The sequence below is a fragment of the Triticum dicoccoides genome, chromosome 6A, assembly GCF_002162155.2.
Source record: "Triticum dicoccoides isolate Atlit2015 ecotype Zavitan chromosome 6A, WEW_v2.0, whole genome shotgun sequence".
In the NCBI taxonomy this organism is placed as follows: Eukaryota; Viridiplantae; Streptophyta; class Magnoliopsida; order Poales; family Poaceae; genus Triticum; species Triticum dicoccoides.
The window spans coordinates 240279478-240299387 of NC_041390.1; the positions used below are offsets into that span (position 1 = coordinate 240279478).

The following is a 19910-nucleotide window of genomic DNA, read 5'->3' on the forward strand; positions in this document are numbered from 1 at the left end:
TTCCAACTCCGAGATGCTTGCACCAGTCCATAAATGGATCGCTGGAGCTTGCATACTTTGTTAGCGTTCCGAGGATCGACAAAACCTTCCGGCTGCATCATATACAGTTCTTCCTTAAGATGCCCGTTAAGGAATGCTGTTTTGACGTCCATCTGCCATATCTCATAATCATAGTATGCGGCAATTGCTAACATGATTCGGACGGACTTTAGCTTCGCTACGGGAGAGAATGTCTCGTCGTAGTCAATTCCTTGAACCTGTCGATAACCCTTAGCGACAAGTCGAGCTTTATAGATGGTAACATTACCATCCGCGTCCGTCTTCTTCTTAAAGATCCATTTGTTTTCTATCGCTCGCCGATCATCGGGCAAGTCTGTCAAAGTCCATACTTTGTTTTCATACATGGATTCTATCTCGGATTTCATGGCTTCAAGCCATTTGTTGGAATCCGGGCCCGCCATTGCTTCTTCATAGTTCGAAGGTTCATTGTTGTCTAACAACATGATTTCCAGGACAGGGTTGCCGTACCACTCTGGTGCGGAACGTGTCCTTGTGGACCTACGAAGTTCAGCAGTAACTTGATCCGAAGTACCTTGATCATTATCATGGTTTTCCTCTTCAGTTGGTGTGGGCATCACAGGAATGGTTTCTTGTGCTGCGTCACTATCCCGCTCAAGAGGTAGTACTTCATCGAGTTCTACTTTCCTCCCACTTAATTCTTTCGAGAGAAACTCTTTTTCCAGAAAGCATCCGTTCTTGGCAACAAAGATCTTGCCTTCGGATCTTAAGTAGAAGGTATACCCTATAGTTTCCTTAGGGTATCCTATGAATACGCATTTTTCCGACTTGGGTTCGAGCTTTTCAGGTTGAAGTTTCTTGACATAAGCTTCGCATCCCCAAACTTTTAGAAACGACAGCTTAGGTTTCTTTCCAAACCATAATTCATACGGTGTCGTCTCAACGGATTTAGACGGTGCCCTATTTAAAGTGAATGTAGCTGTCTCTAGAGCGTATCCCCAAAATGATAGCGGTAAATCGGTAAGAGACATCATAGACTGCACCATATCCAATAGAGTGCGATTACGACGTTCGGACACACCGTTTCGCTGAGGTGTTCCAGGCGGCGTGAGTTGTGAAACGATTCCACATTTCTTTAAGTGTGTACCAAATTCGTGACTTAAGTATTCTCCTCCACGATCTGATCGTAAGAATTTTATCTTTCGGTCACGTTGATTCTCCACCTCATTCTGAAATTCCTTGAACTTTTCAAAGGTCTCAGACTTGTGTTTCATTAAGTAGACATACCCATATCTACTCAAGTCATCTGTGAGAGTGAGAACATAACGATATCCTCCGCGAGCCTCAACGCTCATTGGACCGCACACATCGGTATGTATGATTTCTAACAAGTTGGTTGCTCGCTCCATTGTTCCGGAGAACGGAGTCTTGGTCATTTTGCCCAAGAGGCATGGTTCGCACGTGTCAAACGATTCATAATCAAGAGACTCTAAAAGTCCATCGGCATGGAGCTTCTTCATGCGCTTGACACCAATGTGACCAAGGCGGCAGTGCCACAAGTATGTGGGACTATCGTTATCAACTTTAAATCTTTTGGCATCTACACTATGAACATGTGTAATATTACGCTCGAGATTCATTAAGAATAAACCATTGACCATCGGAGCATGACCATAAAACATATCTCTCATATAAATCGAACAACCATTATTCTCAGACTTAAATGAGTAGCCATCTCGTATTAAGCGAGATCCTGATACAATGTTCATGCTCAAACTTGGCACTAAATAACAATTATTAAGGTTCAAAACTAATCCCGTAGGTAAATGTAGAGGCAGCGTGCCGACGGCGATCACATCGACTCTGGAACCATTCCCGACGCGCATCGTCACCTCGTCCTTTGCCAGTCTCCGTTTATTCCGCAGCTCCTGCTGTGAGTTACAAATATGAGCAACGGCACCGGTATCAAATACCCAGGAGTTACTACGATTACTGGTAAGGTACACATCAATCACATGTATATCAAATATACCTTTGGTGTTGCCGGCCTTCTTATCCGCTAAGTATTTGGGGCAGTTCCGCTTCCAGTGACCCTTCCCCTTGCAATAAAAGCACTCAGTCTCAGGCTTGGGTCCATTCTTTGACTTCTTCCCGGAAACTGGCTTACCAGGCGCGGCAACATCTTTGTCGTCCTTCTTGAAGTTCTTCTTACCCTTGCCCTTCTTGAACTTAGTGGTCTTATTGACCATCAACACTTGATGTTCTTTCTTGATTTCAGCCTCTGCTGACTTCAGCATCGAGAACACTTCAGGAATGGTCTTTTCCATTCCCTGCATGTTGTAGTTCATCACAAAGCTCTTGTAGCTTGGTGGGAGCGACTGGAGGATTCTGTCAATGACCGCCTCATCTAGGAGGTTAATGTTCAGCTGGGTCATACGGTTGTGCAACCCAGACATCTTCAGGATGTGCTCACTGACAGAACTGTTTTCCTCCATCTTACAACTGTAGAACTTGTCGGAGACATCATATCTCTCGACCCGGGCATGAGCTTGAAAAACTAGTTTCAGCTCTTCGAACATCTCATATGCTCCGTGATGCTCAAAACGCTTTTGGAGCCCCGGTTCTAAGCTGTAAAGCATGCCGCACTGAACGAGGGAGTAATCATCAGCGCGAGACTGCCAAGCATTCATAATGTCTTGGTTCTCTGGGACGGGAGCGTCACCTAGCGGTCCTTCTAGGACATATTGTTTCCTGGTAGCTATGAGGATGATCCTCAGGTTCCGGACCCAGTCCGTATAGTTGCTGCCATCATCTTTCAGCTTGGTTTTCTCTAGGAACGCGTTGAAGTTCATGTTGACATTAGCATTGGCCATTGATCTACAAGACATATTTGCAAAGGTTTTAGACTAAGTTCATGATAATAAAGTTCTAATCAAATTATGAACTCCCACTTAGATTAGACATCCCTTTAGTCATCTAAGTGTTACACGATCCGAGTCGACCAGCCCGTGTCCGATTATCACGTGAGACGGACTAGTCATCGTCGGTGAACATTTTCATGTTGATCGTATCTTCCATACGACTCGTGTTCGACCTTTCGGTCTCCGTGTTCCGAGGCCATGTCTGCACATGCTAGGCTCGTCAAGTTAACCCTAAGTGTTTTCGCTGTGTAAAACTGTCTTACACCCGTTGTATGTGAACGTAAGAATCCATCACACCCGATCATCACGTGGTGCTTAGAAGCGACGAACTGTAGCAACGGTGCACGGTTAGGGGAGAACACTTCTTGAAATTTTATAAGGGATCATCTTATTTACTACCGTCATCCTAAGTAAACAAGATGCATAATACATAATAAACATCACATGCAATTATATAGTTGTGACATGATATGGCCAATATCATATAGCTCCATTGATCTTCATCTTCGGGGCTCCATGATCATCTTGTCACTGGCTTGACACCATGATCTCCATCATCATGATCTCCATCATCGTGTCTTCATGAAGTTGTCACGCCAATGACTACTTCTACTTCTATGACTAACGTTTAGCATTAAAGTAAAGTAGTTTACATGACGTTATTCAATGACACGCAGGTCATACAAAAAATAATGACAACTCCTATGGCTCCTGCCGGTTGTCATACTCATCGACATGCAAGTCGTGGGTCCTATTACAAAGAACATGATCTCATACATCACAATTCATCATTCATCACAACTTCTGGCCATATCACATCACATGATCAATCGCTGCAAAAACAAGTTAGACGTCCTCTAATTGTTGTTGCATCTTTTACGTGACTGCAATTGGGTTCTAGCAAGAACGTTTTCTTACCTACGAATCACCACAACGTGATTTTGTCAACTTCTATTTACCCTTCATAAGGGCCCTGTTCATCGATTCCGCTCCAACTAAGGTGGGAGAGACAGACACCCGCCAGCCACCTTATGCAACTTGTGCATGTCAGTCGGTGGAACCGGTCTCACGTAAGTGTACGTGTAAGGTTGGTCCGGGCCGCTTCATCCCACAATACCGTTGAGCAAGAAAAGACTAGTAGAGGCAAGTAAGATGACAAAATCCACGCCCACAACAAAGTTGTGTTCTACTCGTGCAAAGAGAACTACGCATAGACCTAGCTCATGATGCCACTGTTGGGGAACGTTGCAGAAAATTAAAATTTTTCCTACGGTTTCACCAAGATCCATCTATGAGTTCATCTAAGAAACGAGTCTAGGGAGAGAGTTTGCATCTACATACCACTTGTAGATCGCGTGCGGAAGCTTGCAAGGTGATGATGTAGTCGTACTCGACGTGATCCAAATCACCGATGACCAGCGCCGAACGGACGGCACCTCCGCGTTCAACACACGTACGGGACGGGAGACGTCTCCTCCTTCTTGATCCAGCAAGGGGGAAGGAGAGGTTGATGAAGATCCAGCAGCACGACGGCGTGGTGGTGGATGCAGGGCGTCACAGCAGCAGGGCTTCGCCGAGACTACGAGGGAGAGACGTAATGGGGGGAGGTGGAGGCGCCAGGGGCTGGTGTATGAAGTCCCTCCTCTCCCCCACTATATATAGGGGTGCCAGGGGGGCGCCGGCCCTAGTAGATGAGATCTACTAGGGGGGCGGCGGCCTAGGGGAGGTTTCCCTCCCCCCCAAGGCACCTAGGGGTGCCTTCCACCACTAGGACTCCTCCTAGGGGGAAACCCTAGGCGCATGGGCCTATAGGGGCTGGTGCCCTTGGCCCATGATGGCCAAGGCGCACCCCCTACAGCCCATGTGGCCCCCCGGGACAGGTGGCCCCACCCGGTGGACCCCCGGGACCCTTCCGGTGGTCCCGGTACAATACCGATAACCCCGAAACTTGTCCCGATGCCCGAAACAGCACTTCCTATATATAATTCTTTACCTCCGGACCATTCCGGAACTCCTCGTGACGTCCGAGATCTCATCCGGGACTCCGAACAACATTCGGGTTTCTGCATATCCATATCTTCATAACCCTAGCGTCACCGAACCTTAAGTGTGTAGACCCTACGGGTTTGGGAGACATGCAGACATGACCGAGACGCTCTCAGTCAATAACCATCAGCGGGATCTGGATACCCATGATGGCTCCCACATGCTCCTCGATGTTGTCATCGGATGAACCACGATGTCGAGGATTCGATCAAACCCTGCATGCAATTCCCTTTGTCAATCGGTACGTTACTTGCCCGAGACTCGATCGTTGGTATCCCAATACCTTGTTCAGTCTCGTTACCGGCAAGTCACTTTACTCGTACCGTAATGCATGATCCCGTGTCCAACACCTTGGTCACATTGAGCTCATTATGATGATGCATTACCGAGTGGGCCCAGAGATACCTCTCCGTCATACGGAGTGACAAATCCCAGTCTCGATCCGTGTCAACCCAACAGCTACTTTCGGAGATACCTGTAATGCACCTTTATAGTCACCCAGTTACGTTGTGACGTTTGATACACCCAAGGCACTCTTACGGTATCCGGGAGTTACACGATCTCATGGTCGAAGGAAGAGATACTTGACACTTGCAAAGCTCTAGCAAAACGAACTACACGATCTTTTATGCTATGCTTAGGATTGGGTCTTGTCCATCACATCATTCTCCTAATGATGTGATCCCGTTATCAACGACATCCAATGTCCATAGTCAGGAAACCATGACTATCTGTTGATCACAACGAGCTGGTCAACTAGAGGCTTACCAGGGACATAGCATGGTCTAAGTATTCACACGTGTATTACGATTTCCGGATAATACAGTTATAGCATGAATAAAAGACAATTATCATGAACAATGAAATATAATAATACTTTTATTATTGCCTCTAGGGCATATTTCCAACAGAAGGCTCGGCCTTATGCCTGGTGTTTTGTTCCACTCTTGCCGCCCTAGTTTCCGTCATATCGGTGTTATGTTTCTGGATTTTGCGTTCCTTACGCGGTTGGGTTATAATGGGAACCCCTTGACAGTTCGCCTTGAATAAAACTCCTCCAGCAATGCCCAACATTGGTTTTACCATTCGCCACCTAGCCTTTTCTTTCCCTTGGGTTCTGCAGACTCAAGGGTCATCTTTATTTTAACCCCCCCCGGGCCAGTGCTCCTCTGAGTGTTGGTCCAACTGAGCGATGTCCGGAGCTACCAAGGGTAACTCTGGGCTGGCCCACCCGACGTCTTGCTCATCCGGTGTGCCCTGAGAACGAGATATGTGCAGCTCCTATCGGGATTTGTCGGCACATCTGGGTGGCTTTGCTGGTCTTGTTTTACCATTGTCGAAATGTCTTGTAACTTGGATGTCGAGTCTGATCGGCATGTCTTGGGAGAAGGAATATCCTTCGTTGACCATGAGAGCTTGTGATGGGCTAAGTTGGGACACCCCAGAGATTTGAACTTTCGAAAGCCGTGCCCGCGGTTATGGGCAGATGGGAATTTGTTAATGTCCGGTTGTAGAAAACCTGAAGTTGACCTTAATTAAAATACATCAACCGTGTGTGTTACCATGATGGTCTCTTCTCGGCGAAGTCCGGGAAGTGAACACGGTGTTGGAGTTATGCTTGACGTAGGTTGTTCTAGGATCACCTCTTGATCATAGTTGTTCGACCGTGCTTTTGCCTTCTCTTCTCGCTCTCATTTGCGTAGGTTAGCCACCATATATGCTAGTCGCTTGCTGCAGTTCCACCTCATACCTTTTACCCTTCCTATAAGCTTAAATAGTCTTGATCGCGAGGGTGTGAGATTGCTGAGTCCCGTTGGCTCACAGATACTTTCAAAACCAGTTTGCAGGTGCCGTTGAACCGTGCAGATGACGCTACCAAGCTCAAGGAGGAGCTCGATGAAGAACTTGTCCTTTGTGTTGTTTCGTTCTAGTTGATCAGTAGTGGAGCCCAGTTGGGGTCGATCGGGGATCTGTGTAGCATTTGGGGTAGTCTTCTTTTATTTTGGCTTCGTAGTCGGGCCCTGATTGTATCTGGATGATGTAATATTTTATTCTTGTATTTGTGTGAAGTGGCGATTGTAAGCCAACTATGTAACTCTTTTCCCTTATGTATTACATGGGTTGTGTGAAGATTACCTCACTTGCGACATTGCTTTCAATGCGGTTATGCCTCTAAGTCGTGCTTCGACACGTGAGAGATATAGCCGCATCGAGGGCGTTACAATGTTTTTGGAGATCTATTTGATGTAATGACTTTTTGTAGTGTGTTTGTTGATCAGTTCTATCTATGAATAAGTATTCTTTGATCTCTTATATGCATGATTATTATAGCATCGTATTTCTTCTCCGAAACTTTGGTTTGGTTTGGCCAACTAGATTGATTTTTCTTGCAATGGGAAGAGGTGCTTTGTGATGGGTTCGATCTTGCGGCGTCCTCACCCAGCGACAAAAGGGGTAGCGAGGCACGTATGTATCGTTGCTATTAAGGATAAAAAGATGCAGTCTATTCCTACATGAATAGATCTTGTCTACATGATGTCATCATTCTTATCTCATTACTTCGTTTCTTCATGAACTTAATGCACTAGATGCATGCTGGATAGCGGTCGATGTGTGGAGTAATAGTAGTAGATGCAGGCAGGAGTCGGCCTACTAATCTTGGACGTGATGCTTATATACATGATCATTGCGTTGGATATCATCATAATTATTTGCTCTTCTATCAATTGCTCAACAGTAATTTGTTTACACACCGTATGCTATTTTCTCGGGAGAAGCCACTAGTGAAATCTACAGCCCCGGGTCTATTTTATATCATATTATTGTCAGATCTATTATTCTGAAAACCCAAGAATACCTTGCTGCACTTTTTCTTTCTTTATTTTATTTTGTTTTTTGCTAGATTTATTTATCCAATCTTATATAGTTTTATCTATCTCAATACCGAGGAGGGATTGAAAACCCCTCTTACGCGTTGGGTTGCAAGTATTTGTTATTTGTGTGCAGTTACCGCTTACATAGTGTTGCTTGGTTCTCCTACTGGATTGATAACTTTGGTTTCATAACTGATGGAAATACTTATCGTTGATGTGCTGCATCATCCTCTCCTCTTTGGGGAAATACCAACACAGATACAAACAATCAAGGCTCCTCGACCCATCTCCTCCTCCTTGCCATCGACGGCAGTGGCGAGTATAGCTGGCCAAATGAGCCGTTTTTTTGGGCCGGCCCGTGAGCACGCCGGCCCGACCCGCCTTGGGCCAGGCACGGCACGGGTCGGGCCCGGCATGCCCTGGGCTGCCTGGGCCTGAAGGTTGAGCACGCGGGTCGACACGGCCCGACCCGATTATATTAAAAGATGAATAAAAGGTGAAGGGATATTTCAAGTTTTAGAGAACAAAATATTTTCTACTTGACTGTTGTGTAGATGTTCATGTGCGACCTGAAATGATTTGGTTTGGGGCATTGGGTGGCAGTATTTTCTCATGCTGACGACGATAATTATGTTGACGAGGATTCAGTGGTTGTCGGTGGACGCGGTAGGTGTGCTCCCATCCTCCTCGCCTCCCCATAGATAATTCAATTTTGGAAAACTAATGGTTTTGATTATGGGAAACCTATGACAAAGGTGGGGGTCTTTCTATTGTCTTTCACTGGCCATATGCATCATAAAGAGTCTAGCCTGCATCAGTGTGGACTTGGTGAGTTCTATCCAATTTCTTTGCCTGATACTCAAATGAAGGAGAGAGATTATAGAGTAGGACGATCTTGTTTCTTGCTTGAATCTGATGCTGATACAATGTTCATACAATTAAACTCATACTTAGACAAAGCTAAGCTTATTTCTACTTCCTGAATGAGACAGATAAGTTTTCACAAGTAGACTTTTGTGATGACCAAAACATGGATACTTTAGCTCAACATAAAAAAACTTGGTATATTAGCTCCAACATCTAATCAAGATAATGGAGTTCTATTGGTCCTTACTGCTATTCCAAATCCATCGGAAGGAAAAACTGCTATACTAAATAAACTATATGGTCTACTATTATTATTGTTTAGTCTTGCTTCCATTCATGTATTTTGTAGTAACCTGGGTATATACATTGTCGCTGCTTCTGTTGGAATATACTTGAGATTTCGAAGATTCATGGAATGTTGCCTTATTGCTCGATACACTTTAATATTAAAAGATGAATAAAAGGCGAAGGGATATTTCAAGTTTTAGAGAACAAAATATTTTCTACTTGACTGCTGTGTAGATGTTCATGTGCGCCCTGAAATGATTTGGTTTGGGGCTTTGGGTGGTAGTATTTTCTCATGCTGACAACGATAATTATGTTGACGAGGATTCAGTGGTTGTCGGTGGACGCGGTAGGTGTGCTCCCATCCTCCTCGCCTCCCCATAGATAATTCAATTTTGGAAAACTAATGTTTTTGATTATGGGAAACCTATGACAAAGGTGGGGGTCTTTCTATTGTCTTTCACTGGCCATATGCATCATAAAGAGTCTAGCCTGCATCAGTGTGGACTTGGTGAGTTCTATCCAATTTCTTTGCCTGATACTCAAATGAAGGAGAGAGATTATAGAGTAGGATGATATTGTTTCCTGCTTGAATCTGATGCTGATACAATGTTCATACAATTAAACTCATCCTTAGACAAAGCTAAGCTTATTTCTACTTACTGAATGAGACAGATAAGTTTTCACAAGTAGACTTATGTGATGACCAAAACATGGATACTTTAGCTCAACATAAAAAAACTTGGTATATTAGCTCCAACATCTAATCAGGATAATGGAGTTCTATTGGTCCTTACTGCTATTCCAAATCCATCGGAAGGAAAAACTGCTATACTAAATAAACTATATGGTCTACTATTTTTATTGTTTAGTCTTGCTTCCATTCATGTATTTCGTAGTAACCTGGGTATATACAATAGTAACAGTACAGATGAATATGTAGTGGTACTTGCATTACTGCATAGTAAGTTAAGCATGCATTACATGTCAAACACTCGTGCCAATGATATTTAGATATGCTGTTGCAGCGTATGGTGGCACACTAGGACCGTTCACTGTTATCATGTGCAGAATCTCGAGTTTCCCTCTCCCCATTTGTTTGTTCATTCCGACAAACATCTACAACAATTTTATACCGCAACATATCACTGATTTGCCAAAATTCCAAAGTCTTGTTATTATTGTTAATCACTTTTGATCTTGAACTTCGACCGACGGATAATTATTTTGGACTGACCTTATGTCAGCTACATATAGCTTAGACTTTGATTGGAGTAAAGCACTCATGCTTTGCTGGCTATATTTACATGCAGTGCTTGATGTTTAAGAGAGACCGGGCAAAGTGGCGCGAAGAAGATGGAAAAGCTTGACGACATCTTTTTCGCTTTCATTACTCATGGACTTCATGGTATTTTAGATCGTTTCTCGAGGGTTAGGGTCATTTGTACCAGACCACAGACCATTTCACTAATTTCCACTAATTTGGACAACTGATCTTTGTTTATCTGTATATTGAGAATCCTTGGTAAGACCAGCCTGGTCTCATGGCAATCTTTACCATACTCAGTTAATAATGACTTTTCTAAACTATATTGATAGAGCTTTCAATGCTGTTTATACCACATACGGTTACCAATTTACATTACAATTTGCCCTAAAAAAGATATTAAATCACCACTATGCCTTGCATACATGTTTCGGTAGAAACTGTCTTTTACAAACTTTTTGGATTGACAGTCGTACTATGCACACTCGCTAGGTCTACTGAAAATTTGAATATCTTGTTATTATTTAGATATCGGTGGTAAAAGAAGGGCTTTTCCTATGTTGTTTCTGGTGGAATATTGTAACTATTAGGTGTATACAGGTATGCTACCTCTGCTATCTGCCACCCAGTACCAGTTCTTATTTACAAAAACAATTAAAATTTGTGGTTCTAATCCGGTTCATTGTATTACAGGATCTTTTGCACATTAGCCTCTCCTTGCTGACATCTGGTGAAAGCTAGCCTTTCCTTGCTGACATCTGGTGAAAGCTGTGGTTGAGGAGAAGAATGAAAATCTTATAGCTCTAGCTTTTCCCCTTCGACGGTCATGCTCTAAGCTTTGGGTGTGACTGTTTGCACCCTTTCATGTAATTGTGTTCCCCTCTAGGAAATGAATAGATCCTCACTCAAAAAAGAAAGGAAATGAATAGATCTCACATATTTGGTATGTCTCCATTGTTTATGAGGAAACAACTGGACTATGGTTAATGGTCTGTGGTGTTGAGAACAACAAAAAGGTGGAATGCTCATGGAGCGGCCTTAGTTTTCTTTCCCAGTAACAATGTACCTTATCAACAATTATGCCTCTGCCACTCGAATAACACAACAAATTATTTATGCTCAGGTATATATTTTCAAAGATAAATTGCTGCGATCATGCAACCTTAAGAATTTCTTTGTATTGGACTGTGTTGTAATCATGATATGACTTGAAAGCTTTCGGGTTCCCAGCCGAGCCACCAACCACATACTCCACTCTACAGATGCACAATACCATGTTCCAAGCTCCTGTCTAGCCTCCAATGACCGCGATCAACGCAAATTGATGAGCGGGACAAACCTTCTTCCCTACTCAACATGTATTGCATTAGGATAAAACTTATTCTTTCATTCTGTTTTTTCTTCTTGGTCTGATTGGCAGAACACCGTGTATAGGATATATTTGAACAAAGAACTACAAAGAGGGGGTTGTTCGGCACATTGTGCAGCAACCACGGTAATGAGTAGTGAATTGTGAATCCACAACCACGTTTGGAAAGGCAATTTTGCAAATCCAGTGAAGTCTCTCTTATCATGTACTATCTTAACTACAATGTATCACCTATGATGACGACTATTTGGACTTGCTCTTTTGTTGAATCTATTGGCCATGTTTTTATGTACTCGAATGTGTTTTAACCTGCTTGACATATTGCACATATTTGAAAAGATAAGTCTTTCATTTTTTGTATAAAAAAGTTACAATTGATATCCCATGTGCTTGTCCAGACCTAAACCTACTAACAAATGCTTTTTTTTCAAAGTGCTCATGGTTTAAAACGAGACTTATTATAGACAACAATTCACCATGTCTCCTATTAAAGGCGATTAAACCATGTATATTATTTTCATCGTGCACATAGATTTAGCGTGCCTCTGCGTCATTTGGCACAACGGGTCCACTAGTAGTCATAAAAGATGGCCAACCAGCTATGCCACGTGATGCATGCTGGTTGATCACGATGAGGAAGATTTTGAAAGTTTGAAATTATTTTTTGAAGATGGAAGTGAGACTTTTTTATAATTTTTTCTAGCATTTTTCTTTTTAAGACGAATATGATGTCCATGTGACATAAGAATATTTTTAAATTTTAAGATGAAGATGAGGTGGACACAACCCCCTCTCAAGCGGCTCGTGATGCCAACCACTAGGGGCGTGTTTGGTTGCCTGGATTTGGCCCAACTAGGCCTGTGTGAGAAGAAATTGGCCTGTTTGGTAACCCGCATACACTATTGACCTGCATCGCACATTTCTTAAAGCATCTCTAGGCCTGACTCGCTGGAAACGCTCAAATCGGCAGTTTCTCCCGAGCCACGCCGAGCGGAAGCGCAGCGAGCGGGCCCCTGCACGAGGAGAAACGGGAGGGATGCAAGGTGTTTACGTGGTGTCTTCTTCAACCTCCAGTAAGCTCCTCTCTAATCTCCTCTTTTCCATGTCCCTCTAATCTACACAACGGTGCTTCGATTCGAGGTAATCTCTACACGAAAAAGATGCACATCGATACTACGGGTCTATTCAGGCGATCGGTTTGTAGTTTTATCGACCGTATATGCTCAATTTCTTGTTCCCGTTTGAAGCTGTTTTGGATGAATTTTGTCAGATTCGTCGCACACGATCGATTGTTTGAAATTTTCTTTGACCAGTAGCCTAATCTCGCAGTTTTGCACAACATTCGTGTTGCAAGTTTCCTGTTTCGACGATCGTAGATGAGAAGATCTACATATTTCTCATGGCTGTACATATGGTTATGTGTGCTGTGATTTAAGACACCGCTTAATTATTCCTCTAGCCGGTGTGGTTTCTCTCAATCTCCTATCTCGGGTCTTGTTGTGGCAGCAACATCATCGCCGTCGTTCATCTCGGTCTTCTCTCCATGATCCTACTGTAGTTAAGCCGCCATGGCATGCACACTGACAGGGTTCTTCTCCTCTGTTCTCTGTCATCGATGGAGTCGATCATCTTGGTCTTCTCCCGACCTCCTCTTTCTCGTCCTACCACACTGGAGTCATTTCCGGCGTCGATCATCTCAGCTCCTCTCTCTCTCGTCCTACTACACTGACGATGCCATGGCGTGAGCACTGCATTTCTCCTCTCTGTCCATTGTCTTTGAGCGACCACTCCAACTAGTTCGCCGACGGGGTCGCTCGCCCATGACTTCGTGCTCGTCATGTTGGACATGGCGCCACGGTCACTGTCCACCGCAGTCGCCATGGTCCAGCGCACACTGCATTTCTTCTCCCCTTTTCTCTACTAGCTCTTAACCTTGTGTGCTAAGTGCAAGTGGTAGCTCTTCATCATACCTTATGCGTGCAACCAAACACCTTGTTCATGTGCCGCTTGGGCCAATGCAGACAATCAAACAAAATGCACTTTGCGTATTACCTAATGCAGGGACTCTAGATGTAGGCAACCAAACACCTTGCAGATGTCGCATATGAGACTGTTTTTTCAGAGCCAGACTAAGTGAAGAAGTGTATGCAATACAATTACTGTTGTACACAGCAACCAAACACGCCCTGGCACGCTCAAACACACACTTATGAGCCAGCCGACAGTATGAGGGGCCTCATGGTGAAACGCACGAGAAAAAAACCCTACTGGAGCAAACTTCTCCTGCCAGCCACAAGTCTGCGCCTCGCCCACGTTCTCCCGCCACGTTCTCCACGACTCCTGTCCTGCTCGCCGTCGCAGCGGCCTCGCATCGCAGCCCCTGGGCTCGGGCAGGTAACCGGTGCCCTTCTCGATCTGAAATTTGCATCTCGGTTGGTTGATTGATGGATGGTCACCTTCAAAAAATCGCCTGTTCAAGGTAACCTCCTCCCCCCTTTCCCCTTTTCATTCGTTGAATAATAGCAACAATCGCCTGTTCATTTGGAGCACTGCAGTTTTCGTGTTGGAGTTCTGACTGGTTCTTCCGAAATATTCGATTTGCCGAAGAAAGCACCTCTCAAAAGAGTAGGAGTATGCTCCAGCGCGGTTTTCTGTGGTTTGTTCGCGCGGATCTATCTTTTATGCCCTTGGCTTGTAAACGAAAACGCACGAAAGATGCTTGCCGTGTGCTAGAGCATTAGCGCTTCAGCAACGTATTGAATGGCCGTAGATAAATATGTAGTGCTTGAATTAGATGGCTGTTTCGGATTTGGTGTGCCATGCAACAGTTCGCCCCGGAAAAAAGAAATGTGAGATGATACACGCACTTGATTGCAGTATTCCTAGTTCTCTAATAATCATTGTGGGAAGGCCAAAGGTAAACAGGATGATAGGAGTAGGCGATATGCGTGGTGCTAAGTGTTACTCCCTCCGTTCCAAAATAGATGACCCAACTTTGTACTAAGTTGAGTCATCTATTTTGGAACGGAGGGAGTAGATGTTAGGCACCGAATCGATCTATTCACTCTATCTCGGATACAAGTCTCGAATTCGATTACAACCAGCACTCTCGTTGTTCTTGTGGAAGAAGAAGAAGGAAGGTAGGTGGGGAAAGGGGGAGAGAGCCACCATTCGTTCTGATCCTTCTGGATGCCGCTGCCATCGTCGCTCGAGGGAATAAGGAGGAGTCAACGGTGATGCGTGACTCAGTGGCCCCACTCTGGCACAACGAATCTTCTGTTGGGCTGTGCGATCCTCTTGGGCCTGCCGTTGATCCGCCTTGCCACCAGGCCGTCATTGGCAGTGTGTTTTGCTGCCGCGGCAGCACTCTTGTCACTTGCTTTCATGGCAGGTCGTGCGCTGACATCCCCTCCATGAGAGATGGCTTGTCCCCAAGCAGGGGCGCGGGGTAGCGGTCTCGCATCGTCTTGACGTCTTCCCAGGTGGCGTCGAGGATGGAGGGATCGGACGAGCGCACGAGGACTTGTTCACGTCGTCCTTGTGGGGTGTGGCGCCATCTTGTATTGATGATCTCGACCGGTGTCAGAGGTTCGTCCATGGGGGTTGGCAGCGTCGTCTCGACCGGTGTAGAAGCGGACAAGGCTTGGCGGAGCTGCGACACGTGGAAGACGTGGTTGACCTTGGCGCCGGCGGGAAGCTCGAGCTCGTAGGCGACGGGGTTGACAACGCGAATGATCTTGTAGGGCCCGAAGTAGCGGAAGGAGAGCTTGTGGTTGGAGCGACGGGCCACCGTCGTCTGAATGTACAGCTATAGCTTGACGAAGACAGAGTCCCCAACGACGAAGGAGCGATCAGTGCGTTTCTTGTCAGCTTGGCTCTTCATAATGTTGCGCGCTCGATGCAGGTGCCCCGAAAGTACTTGCTGCATGTGCTTGCGCTCTTCAAGCCAGTCTTTGAGCTGCGGTAGCTTGCATGTAGAAGCGGCTTCGATTCCCCAATGGCGTGGCTCGTGGCCATAGAGAGCTGCGAAAGAAGTATTGAGACCAGAGTGAAAGCTGGAGTTGTACCAAAATTCCGCGAGAGCCAAGTAATGGCGCCACTTGTTTGGGTTGGCGTGGGTGAAGCATCTGAGGTATATCTCCAGGCACTGATTGACGCGCTCCGTTTGCCCATCTGTTTGTGGGTGATACGGCGTGCTCATATTGAGTTTGGTGCCGATAGTTTTGAAGAGTTCGCGCCGAAAGCTGCTGGTGAACACGGGGTCTCTGTCAGAGACTATTGCTTCAGGGAGGCCATGCAGTTTGTAGATGTTCTCCAGATAAGAGTGGACCGCCTTCGCCGCCGTGAATGGATGGCTTAGAGCAAGGAAGTGGGCGTAGCGGGCGAACTTGTCGACCACGACGAGAATGCAATTGAACTTGCCTGAAGAAGGAAGGCCGTCAATGAAGTCCATGGTGACCACCTTCCACGCGTCATCTGGGACTGGGAGAGGTTCGAGCAGGCCGGGGTATCGAACGTGCTCTGGCTTTGCTTGTTGGCGAAGTCTTTGCGCAAAGGGAGCGATGGTAAGGATAATCCACGGGATCTCAAATCATCATTGCTCTTTAGAGCTCGTTTCGTCAACTCATGGGATTGTGAGGTTGATGAGGAAGCATGTGTAGTTACACAACAAGAAGACAAACGAACCAAAATGTGTGAGTGGTAAATGTACACATCATCCATCATGATGTGCACGTGCGTGTGAGAGTTAGCACAAGATAGGCATCGCTCAAAGAAATTTGATGCATGGTATAAAAACATGTCATCCATCATGAAAGAATAGTTGTTATGTATAACATGATGGGGACACAAATTGAGCATGCAATTATATGGCACATAATTCATGGTAAGCATTTTGTGCACACAAGTATTAGGATCATGCAATGGATGGTATGGATCAAAATCTCCTAAAATGTATGAGGAAACTATGGGTGTCTCCTCAAGTGCAATAGCGGAAGTATAATATGGAGAAAATTGAAAACATGGCAAACAATGTCTGTCCGAAGCTAGGTGGTCATGGCATGGCATATGAGATAAATGATGCAAAGGGAGCATATCAATATCATCACAAGAAAAATAAATGCCAATAACCATGGGTTTGTCATCTATGCCATATGTGCAAATTGGGTTTAGTTTAATGGCATATGCATAATCACTACAATGAGATTGGAAATATGACATATGGTTGATCTCATTCATAGCATATGACAAGTCAAGCGGATTGGCAAACATGATGTGACCGAGAGAATTATTATAAGAAATCCTATGCAACATGGCATCACAACTAATAGACTCCACATGACAATCATCAAACTTATCATAAATGGGTAAATCGTCGCATGAGGAAGTCGCACTAGCATGAAGCGTGTCAATAGGAGGATCAACATCATGCAAGCAATCAATGTCATAAATGTCCACCAGTGGGACTAGATCATCACCATCACTTATGTTACCTTTGTCATTCCACTCATGTGGTGTAGGTGAGGTGGCAAAGACCAAGTCGTGGTCAATATCATTATCGTGATGGAACCATGTGGGGGGTGCATCATAGTCCACCATGGCCATCGTCTTGTCCAAAGGAAGGACAAAGTAAGTCGTCGAGGATTGGCGCGTCATCATATATGGGACCTAGCACCAAATGAGAAGACACAATAGAGGTAGAGATTAAGTTGTTAGAATCGAAATGGCCTCACATGCCCTATCAACTACCTGTGGTGGATCACTCCCTCAAAATAGGTGCACTCAATGTGACATATGGTGGAGTCACTCAAATCACTCAAGTGGTGGTGGTGGTGGCTCTCCTCACATGGGAATTGGGGCAGCTCATCATATATGGGGCAAGTGGTGAAGTCACTCTCACTCTCAATATGGTTGCACAAGTCACTCAACTCATCACCATACGCCTCCTCGGTCGAAGAGAAAATCCCATGCTCAACCATCTCGTAGTCGTCGCCGTGGATGAAGGCCGAAGATGGCATATCATCACTCTTGCCTCCAAAGATGGAAGCATCATCCTTGCTCTCCACCATGTTGCTTGCCTCCAAATCTTGGTCCTGGAGTTGCTCCGTAGTCGTACTCGTCGCCGCACCGTCTTGAAAAAGAGTCGTAGTAGACTCGGCATCATCAATGCCACAAAGAGGGATGGCGGTGAAGTCAACCTTGGGAACGTCATCTTGTAGCTCGTCGGGCTTGGACATCTCGGTGGTACTAGCCTCATGCTCGCCGTCTTGGAGCGTGGTCATCATGAAGTGTGCTTGGGGTCGAGTAAACTTGGCCTTCTTGAGTTCTTGCTCCGCCTTGAGAGCACCATTGTACATGTCGTCGAGGGACTCGTAGTTGTTGGTGAAGATAGTCTTGGCAATGTTGTTGTTCAATCCCATCATGAAGTAGAACTTCATCCAAATGGGGTCGTCCACACTGGCTCGTCACAAGGCTTTCTTCATGTTCTTGAAGTACATGTCGAGGGACTTGGATCCTTGTATGGTGTTCTCCACTTGGCATTGAAGATGTACCGTGTAGGTGGAAGGCACAAATTCTCGCCGCATAGCTCTCTTCGTCTTGGGCCAACTCATGTTGAAGCTCCTTGAATGTGTGAAGCCACCATGTCAACGCGTAGTTGTGGAAGTTACTTGTGGCGCACCTCACTTGATCTTCGGAGGGTACTTGATGTCGCTTGAGGTAGTCGTCCATCTTGCGCTCCCACTTGAGATACTCCTCGGGGTCTTGAGTCCCATAGAAAGGAATCTCGTGGTCGGTGTCGAGGTCGTAGTAGCTGGTGGAAGACGCAAACTTGAGCTTGGGGAGCTTCTCTTGAGCGTAATCTTGAGGTGCTTGTTGGCGAAGATGCCGCATATCCAAAGGCGAAGATGCCTTGAAGTCACTTGGCGAAGATGCCAGTGTAGATGGCGAAGTCGTAGATCGGTGGTTGGTGTTGAGCTCTTGACATTCACGTTCTTGTCAGTGATGGTGTCGATGCCGATGTGACCTTGCCGAAGATGGTAGCTCGGAGCATGTGCACTTGAGTGCCTTCTCGAAGATGATGAAGACCTCTTGCGATTGTTGATGAGGGCTTTGAGCTCCTCCATTTGAGCATCCATCTTGCCGTTGATGAAGTTTTTCGTGGCATCGAACTCGTCGTCGTGGTTGTAGACCGAAATAGATGTGCTTTGCCTATCCATCACAAGACTCAAGCAAAGGTGAGTAGAAAATGAGATAAACAATACCAAAATACCTTTTCCCAAAGTTGAGGATGTATACCGTTTCACTCAATGTGAATAGTGGAATTGGTACCGGACTTGTTCACTCACCCCTACAAAGTAAAGCTTATCGAGTGGCTTGGTTAGGACAAGTGGCACAAATTCATGCAAATTGAAGTCCAAGATATTGTAAATGTTGAAATAAATCCAAAGGACTCAAGATGCAAAGCAAATGATCACAAATATAGAGGAGGGCAATAAAGAAACATACACGGTGGGATAATGGGGCTTGTGCAACTATAGGGATTAGCAATACAAAATTGCCTAATGAAGACTAAGCTCGTCTTGCACAAACACTAGGAGAGACGCTAGCTTGATTGCACGCTTGGGCACGATTCACCACTTGGCACCAACCTATAAGTATGCAAGCTAAATGTTTCCTTCCATGTATCCTCATGCACAAGTACCTCTTTTCATGCTCCACTCTCTTTTGCTTATAAGCTTTGATCTTTCTTTCTTGCTTAAAAGTTTTTTTTTTTGATATTCTCTTCCTTTCCACTATGCTTATTGAGCCTCAACCAAACACATGAGACAAGTATCACAAGATATGCACAGGAGCAAGCAATTGCACTATATGATATATCAAATGATGCAACAACATGATATCGTGTCACTAAGGTGCTCAAGTTTTCGCGAAGCCCGACAATACTCGGATAGCTAGTCTCAGTAGGTATGAAGGTATTCACAAAGATGGTGGGGCTATCAAAGTGTAATGGCAAGGAAGGAAAAGTATATGACGGAATGGATACCTTCGTCACACTTAACCTTTCACGAAATCGGGGGTTACCGGCCTTGCTTCCGGTTGAAGATGGTCTCAAAGGATGGATGCGCGTCGTCGATGCGGAAGCTCGTAGTGGATGTAGTCGATGGAACGATATAAGTGTCCGGTGGTGGATGAAGATGTAACCGTCCCTAAGTAGCCGAAACACCTTAGGAGACTCAAATCACAACTCACACAACCACAAATGC

The 19910-nt window shown here is 45.2% G+C and overlaps 1 protein-coding gene across 9 annotated transcripts in view; it reads left to right on the forward strand.

Annotated features, from left to right (window-relative positions):
- Positions 1-13904: 13904 nt before the first annotated feature.
- Positions 13905-19910, forward strand: part of LOC119316709 (probable magnesium transporter NIPA2) — a 57712-nt gene continuing 51706 nt past the window's right edge. For 5 of the 9 annotated variants that reach the window (XM_037591079.1, XM_037591074.1, XM_037591080.1 and 2 more), the window contains exon 1: positions 13905-14125. Coding sequence is in view for 1 of the 9 variants with exons in the window: in XM_037591081.1 (XP_037446978.1) it covers positions 14095-14125 (31 nt within the window). In the remaining 8 variants the exon portion in view is untranslated. The remainder of the gene's footprint in view (positions 14126-19910) is intronic. The other 4 variants (XM_037591072.1, XM_037591078.1, XM_037591081.1 and 1 more) reach the window with 2 other exon arrangements.